The sequence below is a fragment of the Schistosoma mansoni genome (assembly GCF_000237925.1).
Source record: "Schistosoma mansoni, WGS project CABG00000000 data, supercontig 0196, strain Puerto Rico, whole genome shotgun sequence".
In the NCBI taxonomy this organism is placed as follows: domain Eukaryota; kingdom Metazoa; phylum Platyhelminthes; class Trematoda; order Strigeidida; family Schistosomatidae; genus Schistosoma; species Schistosoma mansoni.
The window spans coordinates 65,776-84,574 of NW_017386073.1; the positions used below are offsets into that span (position 1 = coordinate 65,776).

The 18,799-nt window shown below is 35.2% G+C and overlaps 1 protein-coding gene across 1 annotated transcript; it reads right to left on the minus strand.

The window, feature by feature from the left end:
- Positions 1–373: 373 nt before the first annotated feature.
- On the minus strand, positions 374–5,225 carry Smp_174300 (hypothetical protein; the record flags this gene model as incomplete). Its single annotated transcript, XM_018793743.1, has 4 exons — positions 374–1,037; positions 1,164–2,140; positions 4,802–5,050; positions 5,088–5,225. 4 exons carry the CDS (start codon positions 5,223–5,225, stop codon positions 374–376), a joined length of 2,028 nt encoding a protein of 675 aa, XP_018647112.1.
- Between the last annotated feature and the right edge of the window lie 13,574 nt (positions 5,226–18,799).

Here is an 18,799-nt window from a genome sequence, read left to right on the forward strand (position 1 = left end):
TGAAAAAGGTTGAGTATTAATTTCAAGCTAAAGGCACTTAATTATGCGAATAGCAATTTAAACAGAAAGAGTGGAAGAAAGATTAAGGCACTTGATAACATAAAAACGAAATGGATGTTATGCATGTACGTAGGTGTATATGATAAGGAGGTCACTTGGTGAGATATTATTTCACAGAGTAAATAATAAATGCTTTTTACTTTTTAATTATTAATAATTTTATCATAATTATTTAAAACCTATTTCAATGTTAATTTTGAAGAAATTAACAGATTGTCTGTTATGTTGATGTGCATTTTATAGATAAATAACACAATAACTCTGATCACGAAAGGCAACTTATTTTCTATACATTCTAGTCTAGTCCATTCACTTAAAATGATTCAATCATCAATGAAGCCGACTGAGGACGTGAAGATAAATCTATAGCTACCATATCATTGGCTTGTGAAGAAGTTAAAGTTCTTTCTGCTGTTTCAGAAAAATCTAATAAATTTTTATTTGGTAAATTCCATTGTGTTTCATCCGTTATTTGATATGAATCAATTGGTACATGATCAGATTCATTGGATTCTTGATTAGTTCTATAACTACTCACATTATTATTATTACTACTACGATTAGTATCATTGTCATTATTATTAGTAGTAGTGGTACATTGTCCTACAGTTGAGCAAATACCTTGAACAACTGCTTTCATGCAAATATCAATTTGTGCAGGAGTCAATGCAGTAAAATTATATCCTAAATTAGACATCGTAGGCCAAGTTGATGAATTCCATTGTGATGAAGAATAAGAGCAATTCATAGAATGATTATTTACTGAATTTAAAAGTGATCGTGTATCATTACTACTATTAAATGGTTGGAAAGGTAAACTATTAGAATTAGATATATTTGGTAAATTAACTAAATCAGATGATGGAATAAAATTCCGTGAATTTAAACTTCTTATTTGTGAATTTTGGTAGATTTTAGGTATTGACTGATTCATAAATTGTGTTGTTGTACAACATATATCTGGTATACGAAATGCACTTGGAAAGTGAACAAGATTAGTGAAATTTTTTGAAGCTGAGCTCAATGACTCCATCATTAGATCTGAATCAGTAAGTGATGTGTTGTGATTTAAACTATTATTATTATTATTATAACTATCCGACGTTTGTGAAGTAAATGAATTTACAGATAAACGAGGATGCATATCACTATCTGTAGAAGACGATGTTGTTGTTATAGTGGTCACTATTGGACTAGTAAATAATGACTGATTAGATGAGATGGTATTATTTTTAAATCTTGAATCACTAATTGTTGATAAAATACACTTGGATTGATGACGATTTACAGCACTAACACATGTGAATTGTTTACCGCATATGCGACATTGCATTTCCGTAGTACGTAGATGCATTTGTAAATGAATAATTTTCATGTGATAACGCATACTACTTTTAATTTCATAGATTTTTCCACAAAATTTACAAACATATAATTTTCTACCATTAATTTGACGTTCACATTCATCAATTAGAGTATTTAATTTATCAGCACTAGTTAAACGCCATCGTTTTGCATCGACTTGAAATTTATTTGTCAGTATTGTTGTTTGACTTTCATATAGTTCTGTAGAATTGTTATTAGGCTGATCTAAAATATCCGAAGATATAGATCCATTTTCAAATTTTTTATCGTTGTTTGTTGAATTAGTTTTTCGAATGGTTGAAATTCGATTTTTTAACTGAATTTTAGAAATATTTTCTGTCATATTAATTTGTTTAATGTCATTATCGAACATTTCAGATGTTGTTGTCCCAGGTACTACTACTAGTACTTCTACATTGGTACATTTATCAGCAATCATAGAACAATTTTCATCTATATCAATTACACTGGATTCATTTGTGAATGGAGAAGAAAGACATTTGCTTGAATAATTGTTTGGGCTATGATTTTCATTTACTGGACTAAGTTTTTGACAAGAAGAATTAGAAATAGTAGATTCAGTAATGAAATTTACATCACGATTTGAAGCAATGCCAGAATCACATAGATTTTCATCGCTTTCTTCCTCTTCCTCTTCTTCGATGAGCACTTTAAGTTGTGATTCTTGTTGATCGATTACTTCACAATCACCATTCTAATCAGAGGAAATAACAAAAGATCATATTACATACAGACCAAATAAAAATGTAATAAATGGAATATTTCTCATCAAAAAGTATTTATAAATTTGGACAACAAGTACGATTAGATATGGGATATAGTGACATAAAAGGTATGCACATATCACTGAAAATTCAAAGCTTCTTAGTTTGTCTTTTTTTCTCTAACAACAGTGGAAGCATCAACTGTTTCGCATCCTAAGGTGTATTTAAAAACGATAAATTATGGAATATACTTCAACGAAAACAAAGTGAGAGACAGCTATCGCATTTTTTTCGGAATATTTACTTAATTAGTTGATCAATCGGGTAACTCAAAGATCAATAATAACTTTGAATGAACTAATGCATCAATCCCAGATGTCAGTATATAAAACAGAACTAAAAAGAACATTAAAAGCAAAGGGATAATTAAAAAAGAGAGTAAGAAAAACACCAGTCGATGTGTGGTAACAATAAAAATAGTTTCTGAAAGGAGAATGCATCGCATCAATGTCAGTAAGGTCAATTTTCAGCTATTATGTTTACTATAGTCAGTCAATAATTTTTGGTTTCTTGGGAAATCTAACCGCGAAGTCTTCACTTTTTACACAGCTCGAGTTACCAGTTAATGATTGTGTTAACTATTTCAGTGATTGACTTTGTTTAAGAAAATGCTGCGCTTAGCTTTAACATTATGAAGACGGAAGTTCAACTACCGATAACACGCACTAGGGTAGAAAAATCTATGACTAAATGTTTGTAACTATTAAAAGAGTTGTACTTCAGTAACTATACTTCAATACCACACGGTAGTACAAAGTGAAATGCTGCGAGACATAATAAAACGTTAGTATGCATTTAGATATTCCATAGGAATCGTACATGAAGCAGGATTACATGTATCAAAAGATTCGCTAGAATATCATTAAGATAAGTGCAACTTCATACATAAATGAAATAAACTCTGGAACTACAAGCTACGCACTTTGGCTCCACAAAAGGTAAGTTGTTTTGAGACAACAGAGTTTCAATATAATCAACAATCTTCGCCTTTAAAATGCCTAGTAAATGTTAGTACAATAACAAGCACAGTTGGTCATATTTTAATTATAATTTCAAATCCTAAATAGCTAAAGATTTAAAGAAGACAGGAAATACCAAAGTTACTTTCTGAAAATCTAGAATTGAACGTCTATTCAGTTAAACAAAGATATTTTATTGGATCAAAGAGTACTTTTTTATAAGTGCTGATATTTTGAAGAACAAAAACTAGCTTTAGACCATAAAACTGTTTTCAAATAGTTTTTTACTAATTTTTCTCATTTTGAACGATGAAGTTATCACAGTTAATATAAGAAGTTAACCTTTAGATTTATCTCAGAAGCCTAAAAATCTAGCTCACACACTAGTTTATGAATACAAACTAGTTTGAACTCGGTTCGAACATGAGCACTATTATCAGGCGCCCACAGATGACTGAAGAATTTCGTAACCAAGGTCTCGAAACATCACCAAACATTAAATAAGAAAATGATGACCAATAGTATAAAACAACAAGGCGTATTGAAAAATAAAACTTATGTAATCTGCCAAAGGTTTTTAGTCATGGATAATATCAGCAAATCGTTAAAAGAATGAGCTATTAAGTATCATTCTAATCAACATAGGTGTCATAAAAATGAAGGCTGCTTAATTTTCAACTTTTATCTTGATTTTTAATTAAAGTTATACGTTAGATTGATATATTAGAGGATTTTTTTAGTCCAATGAGATACATGAATACTCATTTTAACAATAGAGTGCAGCCTCGCGTTGGATGCAAATATTTAGAAGACAAGCATTACCACTAAATGGCACTAACTATACAGAGAAATTGATTTTAAATCACATTATAAATAACTACCTCAAATAAAAATATCCTAGTGAGATCAATATTTTATACCTTAAAAACCCGCCTTAGGTGTAATGATATCACTCAGGGCATAAGATAGGTTTCGTAGTGCTACAATGAGTCGTCTACACATTCTTCTTTCCCAGCCACTTTGGTCACTTTACTCTTATCTTCTGTTATGCTCAAATAAATCTCAATTAGTTACCTCTTTTAGCTTTAGTCATCTATGCTGGTGAACTATTGGGAGAGAACGGTAAAACACTTTCTTTCCAACTGAACTGGCTGTATAAGATCATACTTAATATATGTGGTGAAGGGTAAGACAATATTATATTACAAGCCATAATACCCGTCTTCAGAAGTCATAGTATGAAAAGCCCTTCAACTCTTTAGATTATAGACACCCATTATATTCAAATCAAAAATGTTCCTAACTCACTCCAACATCCTGTAAGGCCCATCAATAAAAGGCAACCAAAGAGTTAAAAAGTAACTAGATATTTCGGCTTTAAAACTTTCACCCGATATTATTAATCTCTCCTCAATTAAACAAGAAATAGTTTGCAACAAAACCTTAGGCTTCGAATAAACAAGACGGTAGGTGTGTAAGATGCAAAGATGAGATTTGCGTACAGATCTGTAAGTTAGTTAAGTGAAAACACCCCCAACAGACCCAGAGATTTATTTCCCATTGTAATATTAAACCACAGTCGATTTCAAATTTAAGTTTGAAAACTCAACCTGTATAAACGATTGAACTCACTTCATTTAAAGATTGAGTTCTCATAGAACAAACGCCCATGTGGGAATTGCTTTTTATCATGCAACGTGGGTAAGATGGATACTTCCAAGCCGTCCGAAAGCTTTTGAGTTCATCGATTTCTTCTTTGGAAGATTTGCACATGCTAAGTATTACATAACTGATTTTTTCCATTAGATGAAATGAAATTTGGAATGCTGACAGAAGTTCTTTTGATGACAACCTGTTTGCCAATATTGACGCATTTTGGACCTGCGAATTGCGTATATTTCATTTCTCATAACCTTACCATTTTTGTAAATTTCTTCAGATACTCCGTATTTATTTCCTGTCCGTCATGCTCGTCGAACTCACCGTCACTACTAAAGCACTTCATAACTCCAAAATTGCACAAATTCTCTGGCCAACCAAGGTCACTGGTATACATTTCACCAAAGTGAACAAACAACTCAGACGCTCCAAAATATGTTCAGTGTTTATATACCATCTATTGTTCCGTGATACGCGACGTTTTCATAGTAAATAAAAAGTGTATAGTAGCTGAAAGTTTTAACTCGAACTTCGGTTGGCAATGTTATGGAAGACAAAACACTTCTACAGTTATGATCTTTGGAAGTAGTGCAATTCGTGCAACGCGTAGAGTAGGGTTTCAAAGTCTGGTGCATCTTCACTTCGGAAAACTAGCATGGTGTTATAAAATATGTCAAACCATTTTGAAGTAGCGTAAGGATGTCTCTGTCTGTCAGTAAGTAGTAGGTTTCAATATATACTTAATCATTATTAAAAAGGGTTTTGTGGAGATTTTAGTAATTTAATATAGTTGAAATCATGAGTCGATTGAAGTTAGACCACCATGAAAAACCTGGAAGCACTGGACGGCCGTTTCCTCCTATTGTGGGACTCCTCAGATGTATAGTGGTCAAGCGCTCGCGCGCGGGACTAATCGGTCATGGGTTCAAGTGTCGCGAGGCGGGATCGTGGGTGTGCACTGCTGAGGAGTCCCACAATAGAACGAAACGGTCGTTCAGTGCTTCCAGGTTTTCCATGGTTGTCTAGCTTTCGACTATATATATTAAATCCTTAGACACTTCCGTATGCAAGATTAGGCAATACGTTATGGTTCCAGTTTGAGAAACGCAGGAAAATAAGGTAAGCAGTCACTGGTTTATTATCCAATGAGAAAGTCTACAGTCATCTGAATAGTAGTTTGTTCCAGGCTTACGGATATTTTTCGCTCTTTCTCGTAAATCCTATGTTTACGAAGACAGATAAAACGAGGGTGTATGTGATGTTCGTACAAACTGGTTTCTGCTGTTCATGATTCACGGTCAGTAAGAATTCCAAATACAATAGTCCTTGTTGTCCACACAATGTGTTCTCATTGAGTTTAATACTGAAGTATAAAAACGCCTCCAATCGATACAGAATTCCAGTCTTCTTGTTTATCGCACTGGTATCTTAATAGAATGAGTTCGTGGATAATAGAAAATTTATTCTTGTGAGGGGGCCTTTAAAGACTGAACGTAACGATTTTTATTCTGGTGCATGACCAGAAAAGATATTAAAATGTTAAAGTCTCAGCCTATTTCCTGATACCCATATGTGAAGGTGTGTCTGATTTGTTCAAGAATCTGTGTTCATAAGAAAAAACCAATTCCATTGTGAAATTCAAAATGGATTTCCATTCAGTCATGTACAGCGCGCCAGATTTGTATGAAGAGATATAGAAATTTCCTAATTTGGTGTTATTGAATGACTAAACAATTAAACACTTCATACTTCAATTACAGGAACGGGCTCTGAAGCTCAATTATGATAACAGTTTGGAAATTGAACATTGTGATCGGTTGGTTGCTGGAATAATATGATTGGAAGTGTTTGAATTGTTGTACTGACAAGGAATTCCCGAAATCTCAGGAATAGTACAATTCAAACCAAATAGAATTGGGTGAGCACGAACTAACGTATTGTATTTAGAATTCGTAATCAATCAGGAATCAAGTACCATACAATCATTAGTTCACACAAACACCAAAGTCTGAATAGAGTAGACTGAGTGTTAATCGTTATCGGAATGAAAGGAGATTGCTTCAAGGAAATTGGTAGACAAACAATCATTGGTTCATACGAACACCACATCCGCCACAGAGTAAATTGGAGTCTAAGTGTCTGTATTCGATTGTACGTCTTCTTATTAAGTTCATCTTACTTCCGTCCGACAGTGTATTGGATGTAGACTCTGTATTATTGAGAATCCACTCGTTAGTATTAGAATTAACAACAGCAATTGAAACAGACTGACCTTGGGTCCTGGAATTGTGTTTGATTAACACATAGGTTATATATACTCTCCACAATCTCCGTGGATAGTCGAAGATCATTCTCACGTTAATATGTAACTTCTGCAGGCTACAAACACCTTACATTCGAACGGGGAATTCTTCCTTTTAATAGCTTTGATGGAGTCTCTTTCGTCACATAGTGTTTCGCATGTCTATATTGAAGTAGAAATTTATCTACTACCCTCTCCAGTTGATTAAATGTTAAAGAGATTTTCAATGTCCTGACGACATTTTCTGCCTGATCATTAGAACAAGGGTGCCTGGAAGCAGTAAACAAATGTTTGCAGCCTATACCATTCACCCAGTTAGTGACTACATCCGCAGCGAAATGAGAGACATTATCAGCCACTAACACCATTGTTATATCCTAGTGAAGATGTAAGTACAGGTAACTTCGGAGAGCCACTAATGGACGATTATTCTATATATATTCTTATTGAGTAACTAGATTTAAATATCTATATTCATCTTACTACAAGCTTCATTTTGACCCATGGATTGTTATACGAATTACGGTTCCTAAATTATAATCAGTTTATTGATTATTGTATCCCACGTTCAAGGCCACATTTGGCTTGATCTTGTACAAATATTATTTTCTAATTTATGGTGTGATGTGGTCTGTCTGTCTGGTATATAAACCGAGTACGCTTGAAGTAAACGATTCGCATAGTTGAAGCTGTAATTGGTGTTTCGGACTCAATTGGAAGGGCTAGGCGGACAAGAAACCAATAAGGACGCTAGATTGCTCATGCCAGTTGTACATCATTGATTTAGTACAGTGTTAAGATTAGACAAGTCGTATTTCCTTCGGTGGATAATTCACGTGATAGAAGCCGGACATAAAATCGCAACGGATTCGATACGTCCTACTTTTTTTTCATAAAGTCATAACAACCATGGGAACCCCTTCTCGACTAAACACCTTCCTTAATGCTTGGATTGTGAAGTCAGAATTTGGTGAAGTTGTGAAAAAAACTTCAGGCCATTTAGAAAAAGAATCAATCACTACAAACGCATAGTATATGTCTTGAAATGGACCACAATAGTCTGCGTGAATTCTATGCCAGGCCTCGGACGATACTGGCCATGGAGTCCACTTCGAAGGCTGACTTTTCAACTTATGACATTTTTCAAAATTGTGTGCTGTACGACATATATCTGCATTTATCTCTGGCCACCAAAATGTGAGCCTTTCCAAGGACTTCATTTTCTCAACACCTAGATGCCACTATGAAGAACTTCAAGGACAGATTTGCATGATGATGGAGGAATGACAACACGATCATTTAGACACAAAATACCATCAAGAGTAGTAGACAACTCATCCTGCTTTGAATAATACACAGGAAATCTACATTTCAGATTAGCATTCCAACCTTTCCGTATAGCAATGAGTATGCATCCAAAGTATCTACGAGTATCTCTAATGTGATCTGGACGTCTCACTGGTAAAGTTTGGACTAACAAACAGTCTGAAGTATTAAAAGGTCTATCTTGTAATGATTGTCGAGAAATGTAGTCAACGTGTCGAACTCGTTTTGCACTCCTATGCTGAACAGTATAGTCATGGGCACTCAAAGCAATACACAATCGTTGAACCATAGCAGCTGAGGAACGTACTCGAAATTTTTCAGGATGATAAATGAACTTTAAAACTTTATGATCAGTAACAATGGTAAACTTCTTTCCAAATAAATAGTTATGAAGACTTTTAACAACCCAAAACACAGCTAGTGATTTTCGCTGAGTTTGTGAATAACCTTGTTCAGTAACAGTAAGTTTGCGTGAAACACAGTTTGCGTTACGCTTACACGGTATCTTTTATAAAGTGTTTATAAATCGTTAAACCCTAGTTTATAACTCAATAATAACATTTAATTTAACCCTTGAAGAAAAATGGTTCGACTGACACAAAAACGAGCTCGGAAAAGCCCTATTTCTCCAGATAATAGCAACTCTACTCATACCTGTACCCCATGTTCTGCAACTCCTGTTGCACCAGATAATAGTGGGAGTGGACGTATTCCACACCTGTTGCTGGATGACTCAATGTCAAACTTAATAATGAGTTCTAACACACGAACTGAAGGTATCGATCATATTAAGAGCGAATTAGCCACTGTCCATAAGCAATTAAGCGAGATGCGTTCTAAAGTGGAGTCACTTGAGGGCTCTTTATTAAAGCATGATGATCTTAAACTAGAACTAAAGACATTGTCACCCCTTCGACTGCTGTTGTCAAAAGAAGGTAGTTCCTTCTGAACTCGAAGACAGGATCAAAGTAGAATCCGTTATTGACTTGATAGCTAGTGAAGTCACCAAGCGAATAATCTCTCGAAATAATGTGATTATATATAATATACCGGACAAAGTTGCCATTAAAACTGTAAGAAATTCGATACTAAAGGCAGCTAATCTCCAGGACAGTCCATGCCAATGTATCCGACTTAACGAAAAGCATCAAAAATACTCATGCCCTATCCTGTTTAGATTCGATTCCCATTTATTAGCGGAACGTTTGAAAGAATCCGAACAGCTAGTCTGTGCGCATACGAAATATAAAACGCTCGTATAGTCTCAGACAAAACCACCAATCAAAGACTAACACAAAAGCGTACCATGAACGAAAATAACATTGTTGAGGTCACAACAAATGTGATCGCGCCAGCAGCTGAACCCACTGGTGCAGCTAATCTACCTCATGTTAGTCAGTGTACTGATATACCAATGCAGTGTGCTAGTTTGCCTCTCATGCCCCCAGTGGCCCTAGATAACCAGGACATATCTGATGGAGACACTAATGTCATTCTTTCCAGTGTAATATCGGAAGCCCACAACCAAACACCTGATTCTATTGTGAAGGTTCATAAAAACACTGCTGAAACTAACAAGAATATACCAATTAAGAAGGAAGTAAATAAAAATCCTTTTGGTTCTCGACCGAATACCAAAAATATTACAACGGCCTTACCAAACAAAAGTATAATTTCTAAAACCATGCTTAACCCTACTCATCGTAAGAGAGGTTATAAGGACACATTTCGTTCAAACGTTACACGAGACGGCCACTACAACCATCATGAAAGCAGGCCTACTATTAGACAGACGGCAATGAACCAACGTGCCCCATGGTTTCCCTCAAATGTTATAAATACTAAACCTGCAATATGTAACTCTTATCATCACTTTCGCAATGGGGAAGATGAAATCCTAGGTTATGCACCATCAACGCAACCCCAACCTGCAGGTGCCTGTCTTAATTGTCCACCAAAACAATTACAACAAATTATTCAACCTTACCAAAATAAGGATTTTTTTCGGCCTCCGGAGATCCCTTTTTCCACTAGCACTACAATTCGCTCAAGCTATAGCCCATACGAATTATATATACCAGCTAAATATAGTAATAAACTAAGACGCCTATAGAAACGTTATTTTAAATCTAACGACTTCACGGCAGTTACACAAATAACAATAATTTTTAACCAAATCGAAGAGAAACATGGGTTAAAAGCCATCAATGAAGAGCTATTAGCACTAAGTACTAGCTCAAAAGTGTAAAACCTAATACTCAACTCAAAAGGTTGATATACCATGCATCCTGCATAATAACAGTTTTATATATGACCCTAAAACTATAGCAGACCTTTCCAGTGGTAATTTTACAAATGGCAGAGAATCCAAAAATGGCTCTGTTTCTAGAGTTATATGCATGACTGGTAACTCAATTAAATCTATTTCCTTCACATGCCTGAAAATTAATAAGGCCTTACATAACCTCAAGGTTTCGAGAGGTCATGGAGCAGACGGGATTTCATTATTTCTCTACTAATATGGTGGTCCGGATATTCCACTTCTCTTTAAGCTGTTTACTCCCTCTCTATGGAATCAGGCTCTTATCCTGACCGTTGGAAAACCGCGTACATCATACCACGTTACAAATCCGGAGATAAGACTGACATAAACAACTATCGGCCAATAAATATTACTCCAGTTATCTCTAGGATTATGGAAAAAATTATTAGTGACGAACTATCCAACTATTTATTGACTGAACAATTTATTGATGATTCGCAACATGGATCTCTTAAAAATCGATCCTGTATGACATGTCATTTTGACTTCTTTAATTTAGTCTATTCGCTTCGTAGCCAAGGATATCTAGTATTAGTGCTATACCTGGACATTTCTAAGGCCTTCGACATGGTCAACCATCAACTTCTCATAGGTAAACTCGCATCTTATGGGGTCCAAAACCCGTTACTAGCCTGGTTTGATTCCTTCCTCAGCAACCGACATCAAATAGTTAAGATCAACTCTTCATTGTCGAATGCCGTCCCTGTTAGAAGTGGGGTAATTCAGGGTAGTGTCTTAGGTCCTTTTCTCTTTTTAGTTTTCATTAATGATATTTGTGAGTGTTTTAGTGTGGGTAAGTCCATTTTGTATGCAGACGATCTTAAGGTGGTGTACTCATTTTCTCCACATGAGCTGAGCAATATTCAAAATTGTATCAGCACGGAGCTTAACAAGGTAGCACAGTGGTGCTCGAAATGGCGACTGGAGCTTAATACAGCTAAATGTGGTTGGTTATGCTTCGGCGATACATCACTCAACCTCGATCTTACCATAAATGGTGAAATGTTATCTAGGTTACACACAGTAGTAGACCTAGGGCTTAGGTACTCCTACGACTTGTCGTTTACCGAAAAGATAATGAATTAAACTTCCAAGTCTCAACGCCTTATAGGTTACATAAATCGGAACCTTTATAACAACAATTCACGTATTTTAATGAACAAAGTTTGTGTTCGACCACTCCTTGAATACTGCGCGTTTATTCTTAGTAGCGCGCGCATAAAGTATAAATTAAGGCTGGAATCAGTACAGAGACGATTTACACTTCGTACTCTTGGAACTGATTGTGCCTTGACATCTAACTCTAGGTGCAGTAAACTCGGGCTTGACCCTTTATGGAAGAGGAGACTCAAACTTAACCTTATCTTCTTTTTCAAAATACTTAACAAACTATCCTTCACATTCAACCAGGTGATTCAATATGCTGAAACTTCACATTACGATGTAGAACATCAACGTTGATGTTCTAAGTCTAAATGATTGGGGGCCTACTAGAGTTAGACGAGAATGGTGACGAACCAACTAACGCTGAAGTCACACCTCGCAACCAGACCTTACGTGGATTGAACCATCGACGCATCAAAGGATCATGGACGCTATGGAGACTGTACAACACAAAGGACGTTATTACAAGAATATATTACTTAAAGTACAACCACGAAAGTACAGAAGTGAAAGAATAACCACTGCCGCGTGGGCCAGTCCATGGCGTACGATTGATTGATGCGCGTTGACTATCCTTGACCTTGACAGGAATCAATGATCTGTTCGATATTCAGTGACCCTACAATACTCCCCCACCAGATTCAACCGTCGTTTGAATCGATACCAAACATGTTGGGAGTAGTCGCGCCGGAGGTTGCCAGACGATTAATATGAATACTCCGGGTATTGCCGAGTCAATTATGAAACTCAGTGACCCTACAACGACATTCGTAACTCCTTGTCTTTAGCGAAACATACATATTCCAGATCTTCTCTCTATATGAATTACTTTACCTGTAAGTTTTCTAGACTCTGGAATAATCTACCACAAACTATCCATACGTTAAACTCTCTCCCATTATTTGTTCGCTCCATTAATGCATATTGCTCCTCTGAAAATGCATTAAATGCTCTAGCACCTGTAAGTGTATCTTACTCTACAAGTGAGATTATAGGAACTTAAAATGTTTAACCACTTACTTGCTGTCCCTTTACAGACCTTACATCAACACTTTCACTAGCAACTCTAACACGTTTGAATAATATCTAACATAAACAGTGGTAACCTGACCTGTATATTATTATTATTAAAAACTGGTCTACCTTCCTCTCCCAAAACTGCACCAATACCCACAGGTGATGCGTCAGTAATAAGTACAGAATATATATTAGGTAAATTCGAGGAACTGCATCACTTTGGAGAAACTTCAGCCAACTTCGCAAGCATGACTCTTGTTCCTCACCACATTTGAATGGATTGGATGTCAAAATATTAAATAAACAGTTGGCACGACCAGAAAAATTGGGAATAAAACGAGAATATTATTGAAGAGCACCCACTAGTGAACGTAATTCTGGAAACGGTGCATTTGTCAGTGGAGCTAATCTTTTCATATCTGGTCTAAAACCATTACCATCTACTAGGTATCCAAGGCATTCGAAACTAGATACACAAAATGCGCACTTATTTGGATTCACTGTAATATTCTTCTCAGTTAAACGACGCAATAAAGCAATAAGTCTCTGGTCATGAACTACTTTATCAGTAACATGAAAGATGAGATCAACTTGATAAACTTCAACACCTACAAGATCACTGACTACCTTATTCATAACTTCCTGAAATATGGCTGGAGGACAACTAAGACCAAATGGAAGTAAGTTGTATTTGAACAGATTAAAGGGAGTGTTATTTATACGTAAAACGTATTCAAAATTACCGAATCAAAACTTGGTAATGATACTGAAATTACGACTAATCTTGTAGTTTTTCAACTCTAAACCAGTAACACCTTCTATATTCGAAGCGTTCCCCAACCAGTTAAAATCAGAAGTCGGATGCGGGGAGGTAGGAAAGATATATTTGATACGTTATCAATATATCGCGAAGCGTTTGCTCTAATCTGGCTAGTGAACGTAGGAGCTGTGTCCCACGCTGGGTCGTAACATGATCTGGTACGGATGCATGACCGAAAGCCTTCAGTTAAACAAGTCCACTTAAAATAATGTGGTCAGCATCCAATGTCGAACACTTAATGAGCTATTGATTTTGGGGAATTATTTACAGCTACAATACCTATAGGAGTGTCATTGGTTGTCCAAGTAAATGAAGATTGATCTTAAGGGATATATATAGGAGTATATAATTATTATCACGTACAAACCGGGTTAATACTAGATCAGAGACTATGAGTATATATCGTAAGTCAGATAAAAGGTGCTCAGTTATAACGTAAGGAAGTACTGATCAGTAAAATCTCAATTAACTAGGCAAGTGTCGGTCAAAAATATCTTCTTAGATTAAAAAGTGATCGACATACGAGATAGGATGATAATCTAAGAATAATACAGCCTACAAAAGAACAAGTCGAAGAATTTCTAAAACACGTCAAAAAGTGTTACCACTTTCAAATTTCGCACGAGGTGTGACGCTGAATTTAGCTGGTTCGTCACACCATTCCCGTCTAACTTGAGTAGGCTCTCAATCATTCGACAGAGATCATCTGCTTTGGTGACTTTACTTTATTTGTGATTTAGCAATTTTTTAATGACTATTGGTCTCTTGATGGAAACCGACGTTTTTTGTCCAATAAGTTGACTTGAAATATCCTCCCTCTGGAATTCACTAACTTATCAGTAATTACAGTACTCACGGCTATCATTATTCGATCATCCTAACCGCCAAGATGTTAAGCGTTTTAGGCTACACAGTATTAGTTATCCCAGTTTCGAACTTCCCAGGATTATTTCTAAAAAATGAGATCCTATTTATTGAACTTAAAAACCGGATGTAGCTTACATTAGACTTTCAGGATGTTCCTATTATGAAATAACTAGTGACGATTTTTCAAATTCAGTAGTTGTTTTGAGCTTTTATTGTGAACAATAAGATGGCAAACAGTAAGACTGACCTTCAGAATCAAGATACCCTTCAGATTTGTAAGGAATTTTATGAAGAGACTATTGTCTTATTCAGTAATTCAGTCTAAAATGAGATTTAACTTGCCATAATTGACTGCAGGATGTTCCAAATTGAGATACAATTAATTCATTACCTATTCTTCACTGACAAACCGACCATCTTCATCTATTTAAGCTAGATTGGTTGGAGTTAGTTGAAGTTTAATTCAAAACTACTAAATAAGTTCTTATCTTTATTGTTCGGGTTTAAAACGCATCTGCAATGGTATAACTTACGTTTCTACATTTAAGTAAACCAGATAAAAACACTCGGGCGATTACTGTGAGATACTAGAGACGCAAAACTCTCACGTTTTTACAATGTTACACAGTTCAAAACCTCAATAGCTTACATAGAGAATCACATTTCAAAGTTATAAACACAGAGGAAATAAACAAATAAAACTATTCAGTACAAGTATAGTACATTGATTAATCAATCGGAATTGATTCTGCAACTTTCGGGTTTTGGTGTGAAATTTAGGCGTCACGTACGACAAGCACTCGAAGTACCTTTTTATACTGCCCGAAACGTTTAAAACGATAACAGAAAGTCATTTTTATTTTTGAAACAGTGTAGTAAAAATGATAGTGCTAAGTGTTTAAAGTGCTCACTTACGGCTACATATATTGTACATAACGGGTGAACAGGCAATCTTCTTAAATCCTAACCTTTAACACTTTATCATGAAATCAACCTTAGGGTATTTGGCATTACATTCCATGGAAGAACTAATCAGATAACTCATGGAACTCAGTTACCAATATGGCTATAGTGTTTCCGCATTATCTCTGATGTTAGTTAGTGATGAAAGCTCTAGTCCTAAATCTTACATTAAATAACTAACTCCAGCCAAGAACTATGTGGATATTCTTAAAAGTCGACTTGGGTCCTTAACACAGTTAGGAAAGATGGATAAACCAATGTCTATAGCATCAAATTGATATGTGATTGTATTTTAAATTTACAGGTAGAGTAATCTACGGAAAAATTTATTAGATTCATTAATAATGTATAGTTTGTTAACACTTTGCAATATTCTGATTTTTTACCATAGGGTATTCATTTACAAAGAGTTTTTTCTGATTAGTCAAGAGCTAAGTGAAAATTTGTCGCAATTCATTTTAACATTACCAAAATACCGTTTTCTCTTAATTTTCATAGAATTTAAAAGTATCACAACTGACTGAAATTAATTTACATTTATAAGTGATCAAGTATATTCGTACAAAGAATAACAATCGTTATAATACGAGTTCAGTAGAAGATAGACTGAGAGAACTGACAACATGTTCTAAGATTTTCTCAAATAAATTTAAAATAATCCGTCGTGCTGTTTTCCTATTCTTTTAAAAGCAGTAAAACAAATCAGAAAACACAGTGACAACAAATATTAAAAAAAAAAGAAAATCATCTCTACATTAAGATGAAGTAAAATGAATAGGTTGATTACATTGAAAAAGAAGTACAGAATATTATGTATATATACGAATCAGTAGGGAAAGTATGCGACGAAAAACTAAGGAACAAAAAACAACATTTAACTGAGTTAACTAAAATATAACGGTAGAATATTTGACAGTAATAATAATAAAGAACATGACATATAAATTTAATCATTTTGTATTAATCTTTTTTAAGAGTCAGAAATAACTGAAATTCGATTCTACGATAATTAATTTCCCGTTCAATGTTCAGTGAGGCACTCTAAGAAAAAGGGAACGATAGAAATTATAAAAACCAATTATATCGCCTAGTGGTATACAGTTTGAAGAAACAGTCCAACAATTGTATAGGTACACTTTAGTTTGTTATCCTTCCTATACATTGTATATTATGAAGATTATAGATTTCACACTATTCGAAACCAGTCAGCTAGATTTGCTCGAATTTACATATATTGCTTTATATCATACTACTATTATCAACTCATCTGACAAGTACAGATTCGTATACTTAGCTCTCAGTCACATTTAGTGTAAGGGTTAGTAATACTATTTGGTTGCTCAAACAGTAGATGACAACGGATTTCCGACCTGTGACTTAATGGTTGAAATTTGAACGCTTTGATCAGTGAGTTATTGTTCCATTCATTGCACCACACAAAAGTTGGACGAATGGTGGCTTCTGTTATTAATTAGCCTAATGGATAACTATCCAATGTTTGATGTTGTGAATAATGTAAGATTGAGTTTTGATGGGAATGTCAGTGCTGAGATGCAAATCCCTTCAGCTAATAAGTCTTAAATATGCAAAAACCTTGCATTCAGGATACTGATAACGGTTACTATTGTCATTATGGTCAATTAACATGTTAACCCAAGTTAAATCAATTGATTGATTGAATCGAAAGACCAGTATGCAATCAGACACTGAACAATTCGGTTCGACACAGAGAGGGACAGTGTCAGAATTTTCTTCACAATAAGCAAACGTTTATCAACGTTAGGTAGATTTTGTATTCAGTAAATGATAATTAATACCTATACACTATACAGGTGTATAGTTACCAACATATACTTTATGCAAGTAGTGGTTTTTTATCACAAACTGACATCTATTAAGGTGTTATTTACTAATAGAACATAGGACAACTTCTCTGTCACAGTATTATAAATTCTATTTAAACGCAAAAACATCAGATCAAAGGGGGGACCAAAATATATATGCGTCATACAAATAATCAAATTTATGTGTAGGCTGAGACGCTGTCCAGGTGCCCAGACCGAACCAGGCGGTTTTCTTAAGGGGAAACTTCTCGAGCCTTTCACCTAGAGGTCATATTCACAAGACAGTGAAGCAATGTTAGGAGATATGGTCCCATGGTAGCCGGTGACCAGGAATAGATTCACACGCCGTTTGTTTTATCAGGATCCTTGAGCCCATGTGAACCATTAGTTTGGAATCAGGTCTTTCCAATTTCACTTGGTGAATGCTTCGTACTCACCAATACGGTTCAAGTGTTGAACACTCACTTCTCGTCATCTCAACTTCGTAAATAACACCATCGCCGCTATAAGGCAATGGGTAGGACTTACCTGGCAGTGGCTATATACGCAAGGTCATATAAGAGCATTTCTAAGGAGAGTGGATTTTCCCTACCTTTGTCTGTACCATGGCATTTAAGGGGATACAGTGCCATTTCTGCTGTACACTTATAACTATCTCTCAAAGAATTTACAATGGATCTCCAAAAGAAATAGACAATCGAGTGTAGGGCGATAATATAGAAGGGTTGAAAATAGCACGGAATATGAGATTAGAACGTATTAAACGCATAATTATTGCAGAGATCCAAAGTATTACTCTGAAAATTCCAGAAGCGCCCCAAAAATGCCGAGAGAATATTTTACCAGTCAATGATGAATAGAATTTTCTCAGAAGCATCTAGAGAGTGAAGAGTTACGTGTCGCAGTTCTGAGTGAATGATTATCTACCCTGCTACTATGTTTAGCATGGTTTCAGAAACTTACAGAAGCCCAAGGTCATCTATGACACTATAGATGCCCTTGATTTTCTGTACATAAACTAGCCTTGGAGTAAAACCTTCTTTTCACACTTCATACTTTACATTCGTGTTCAAGCCTTCGTGTAGATTTGGCCTTGGGTTATTGGAAGAGCTTATGAAACCGATCCAAGAGTTCTGTTAGAAGACTTATTAATAATAAAAACAATAGAACATTCGCATAAAACAAATATATTCAAAGCTTTTTCTGATTGATGAATTTTTTGTTTAATCGATAACTAACTAGTTTAAGATCATTTTTATCATGGACTATAACTTGACATGTGAAGAATCGTGAAACACTGTTCATCTATTGCAGTGTAGTTTAGAACCATTCTAAAGTGAATACA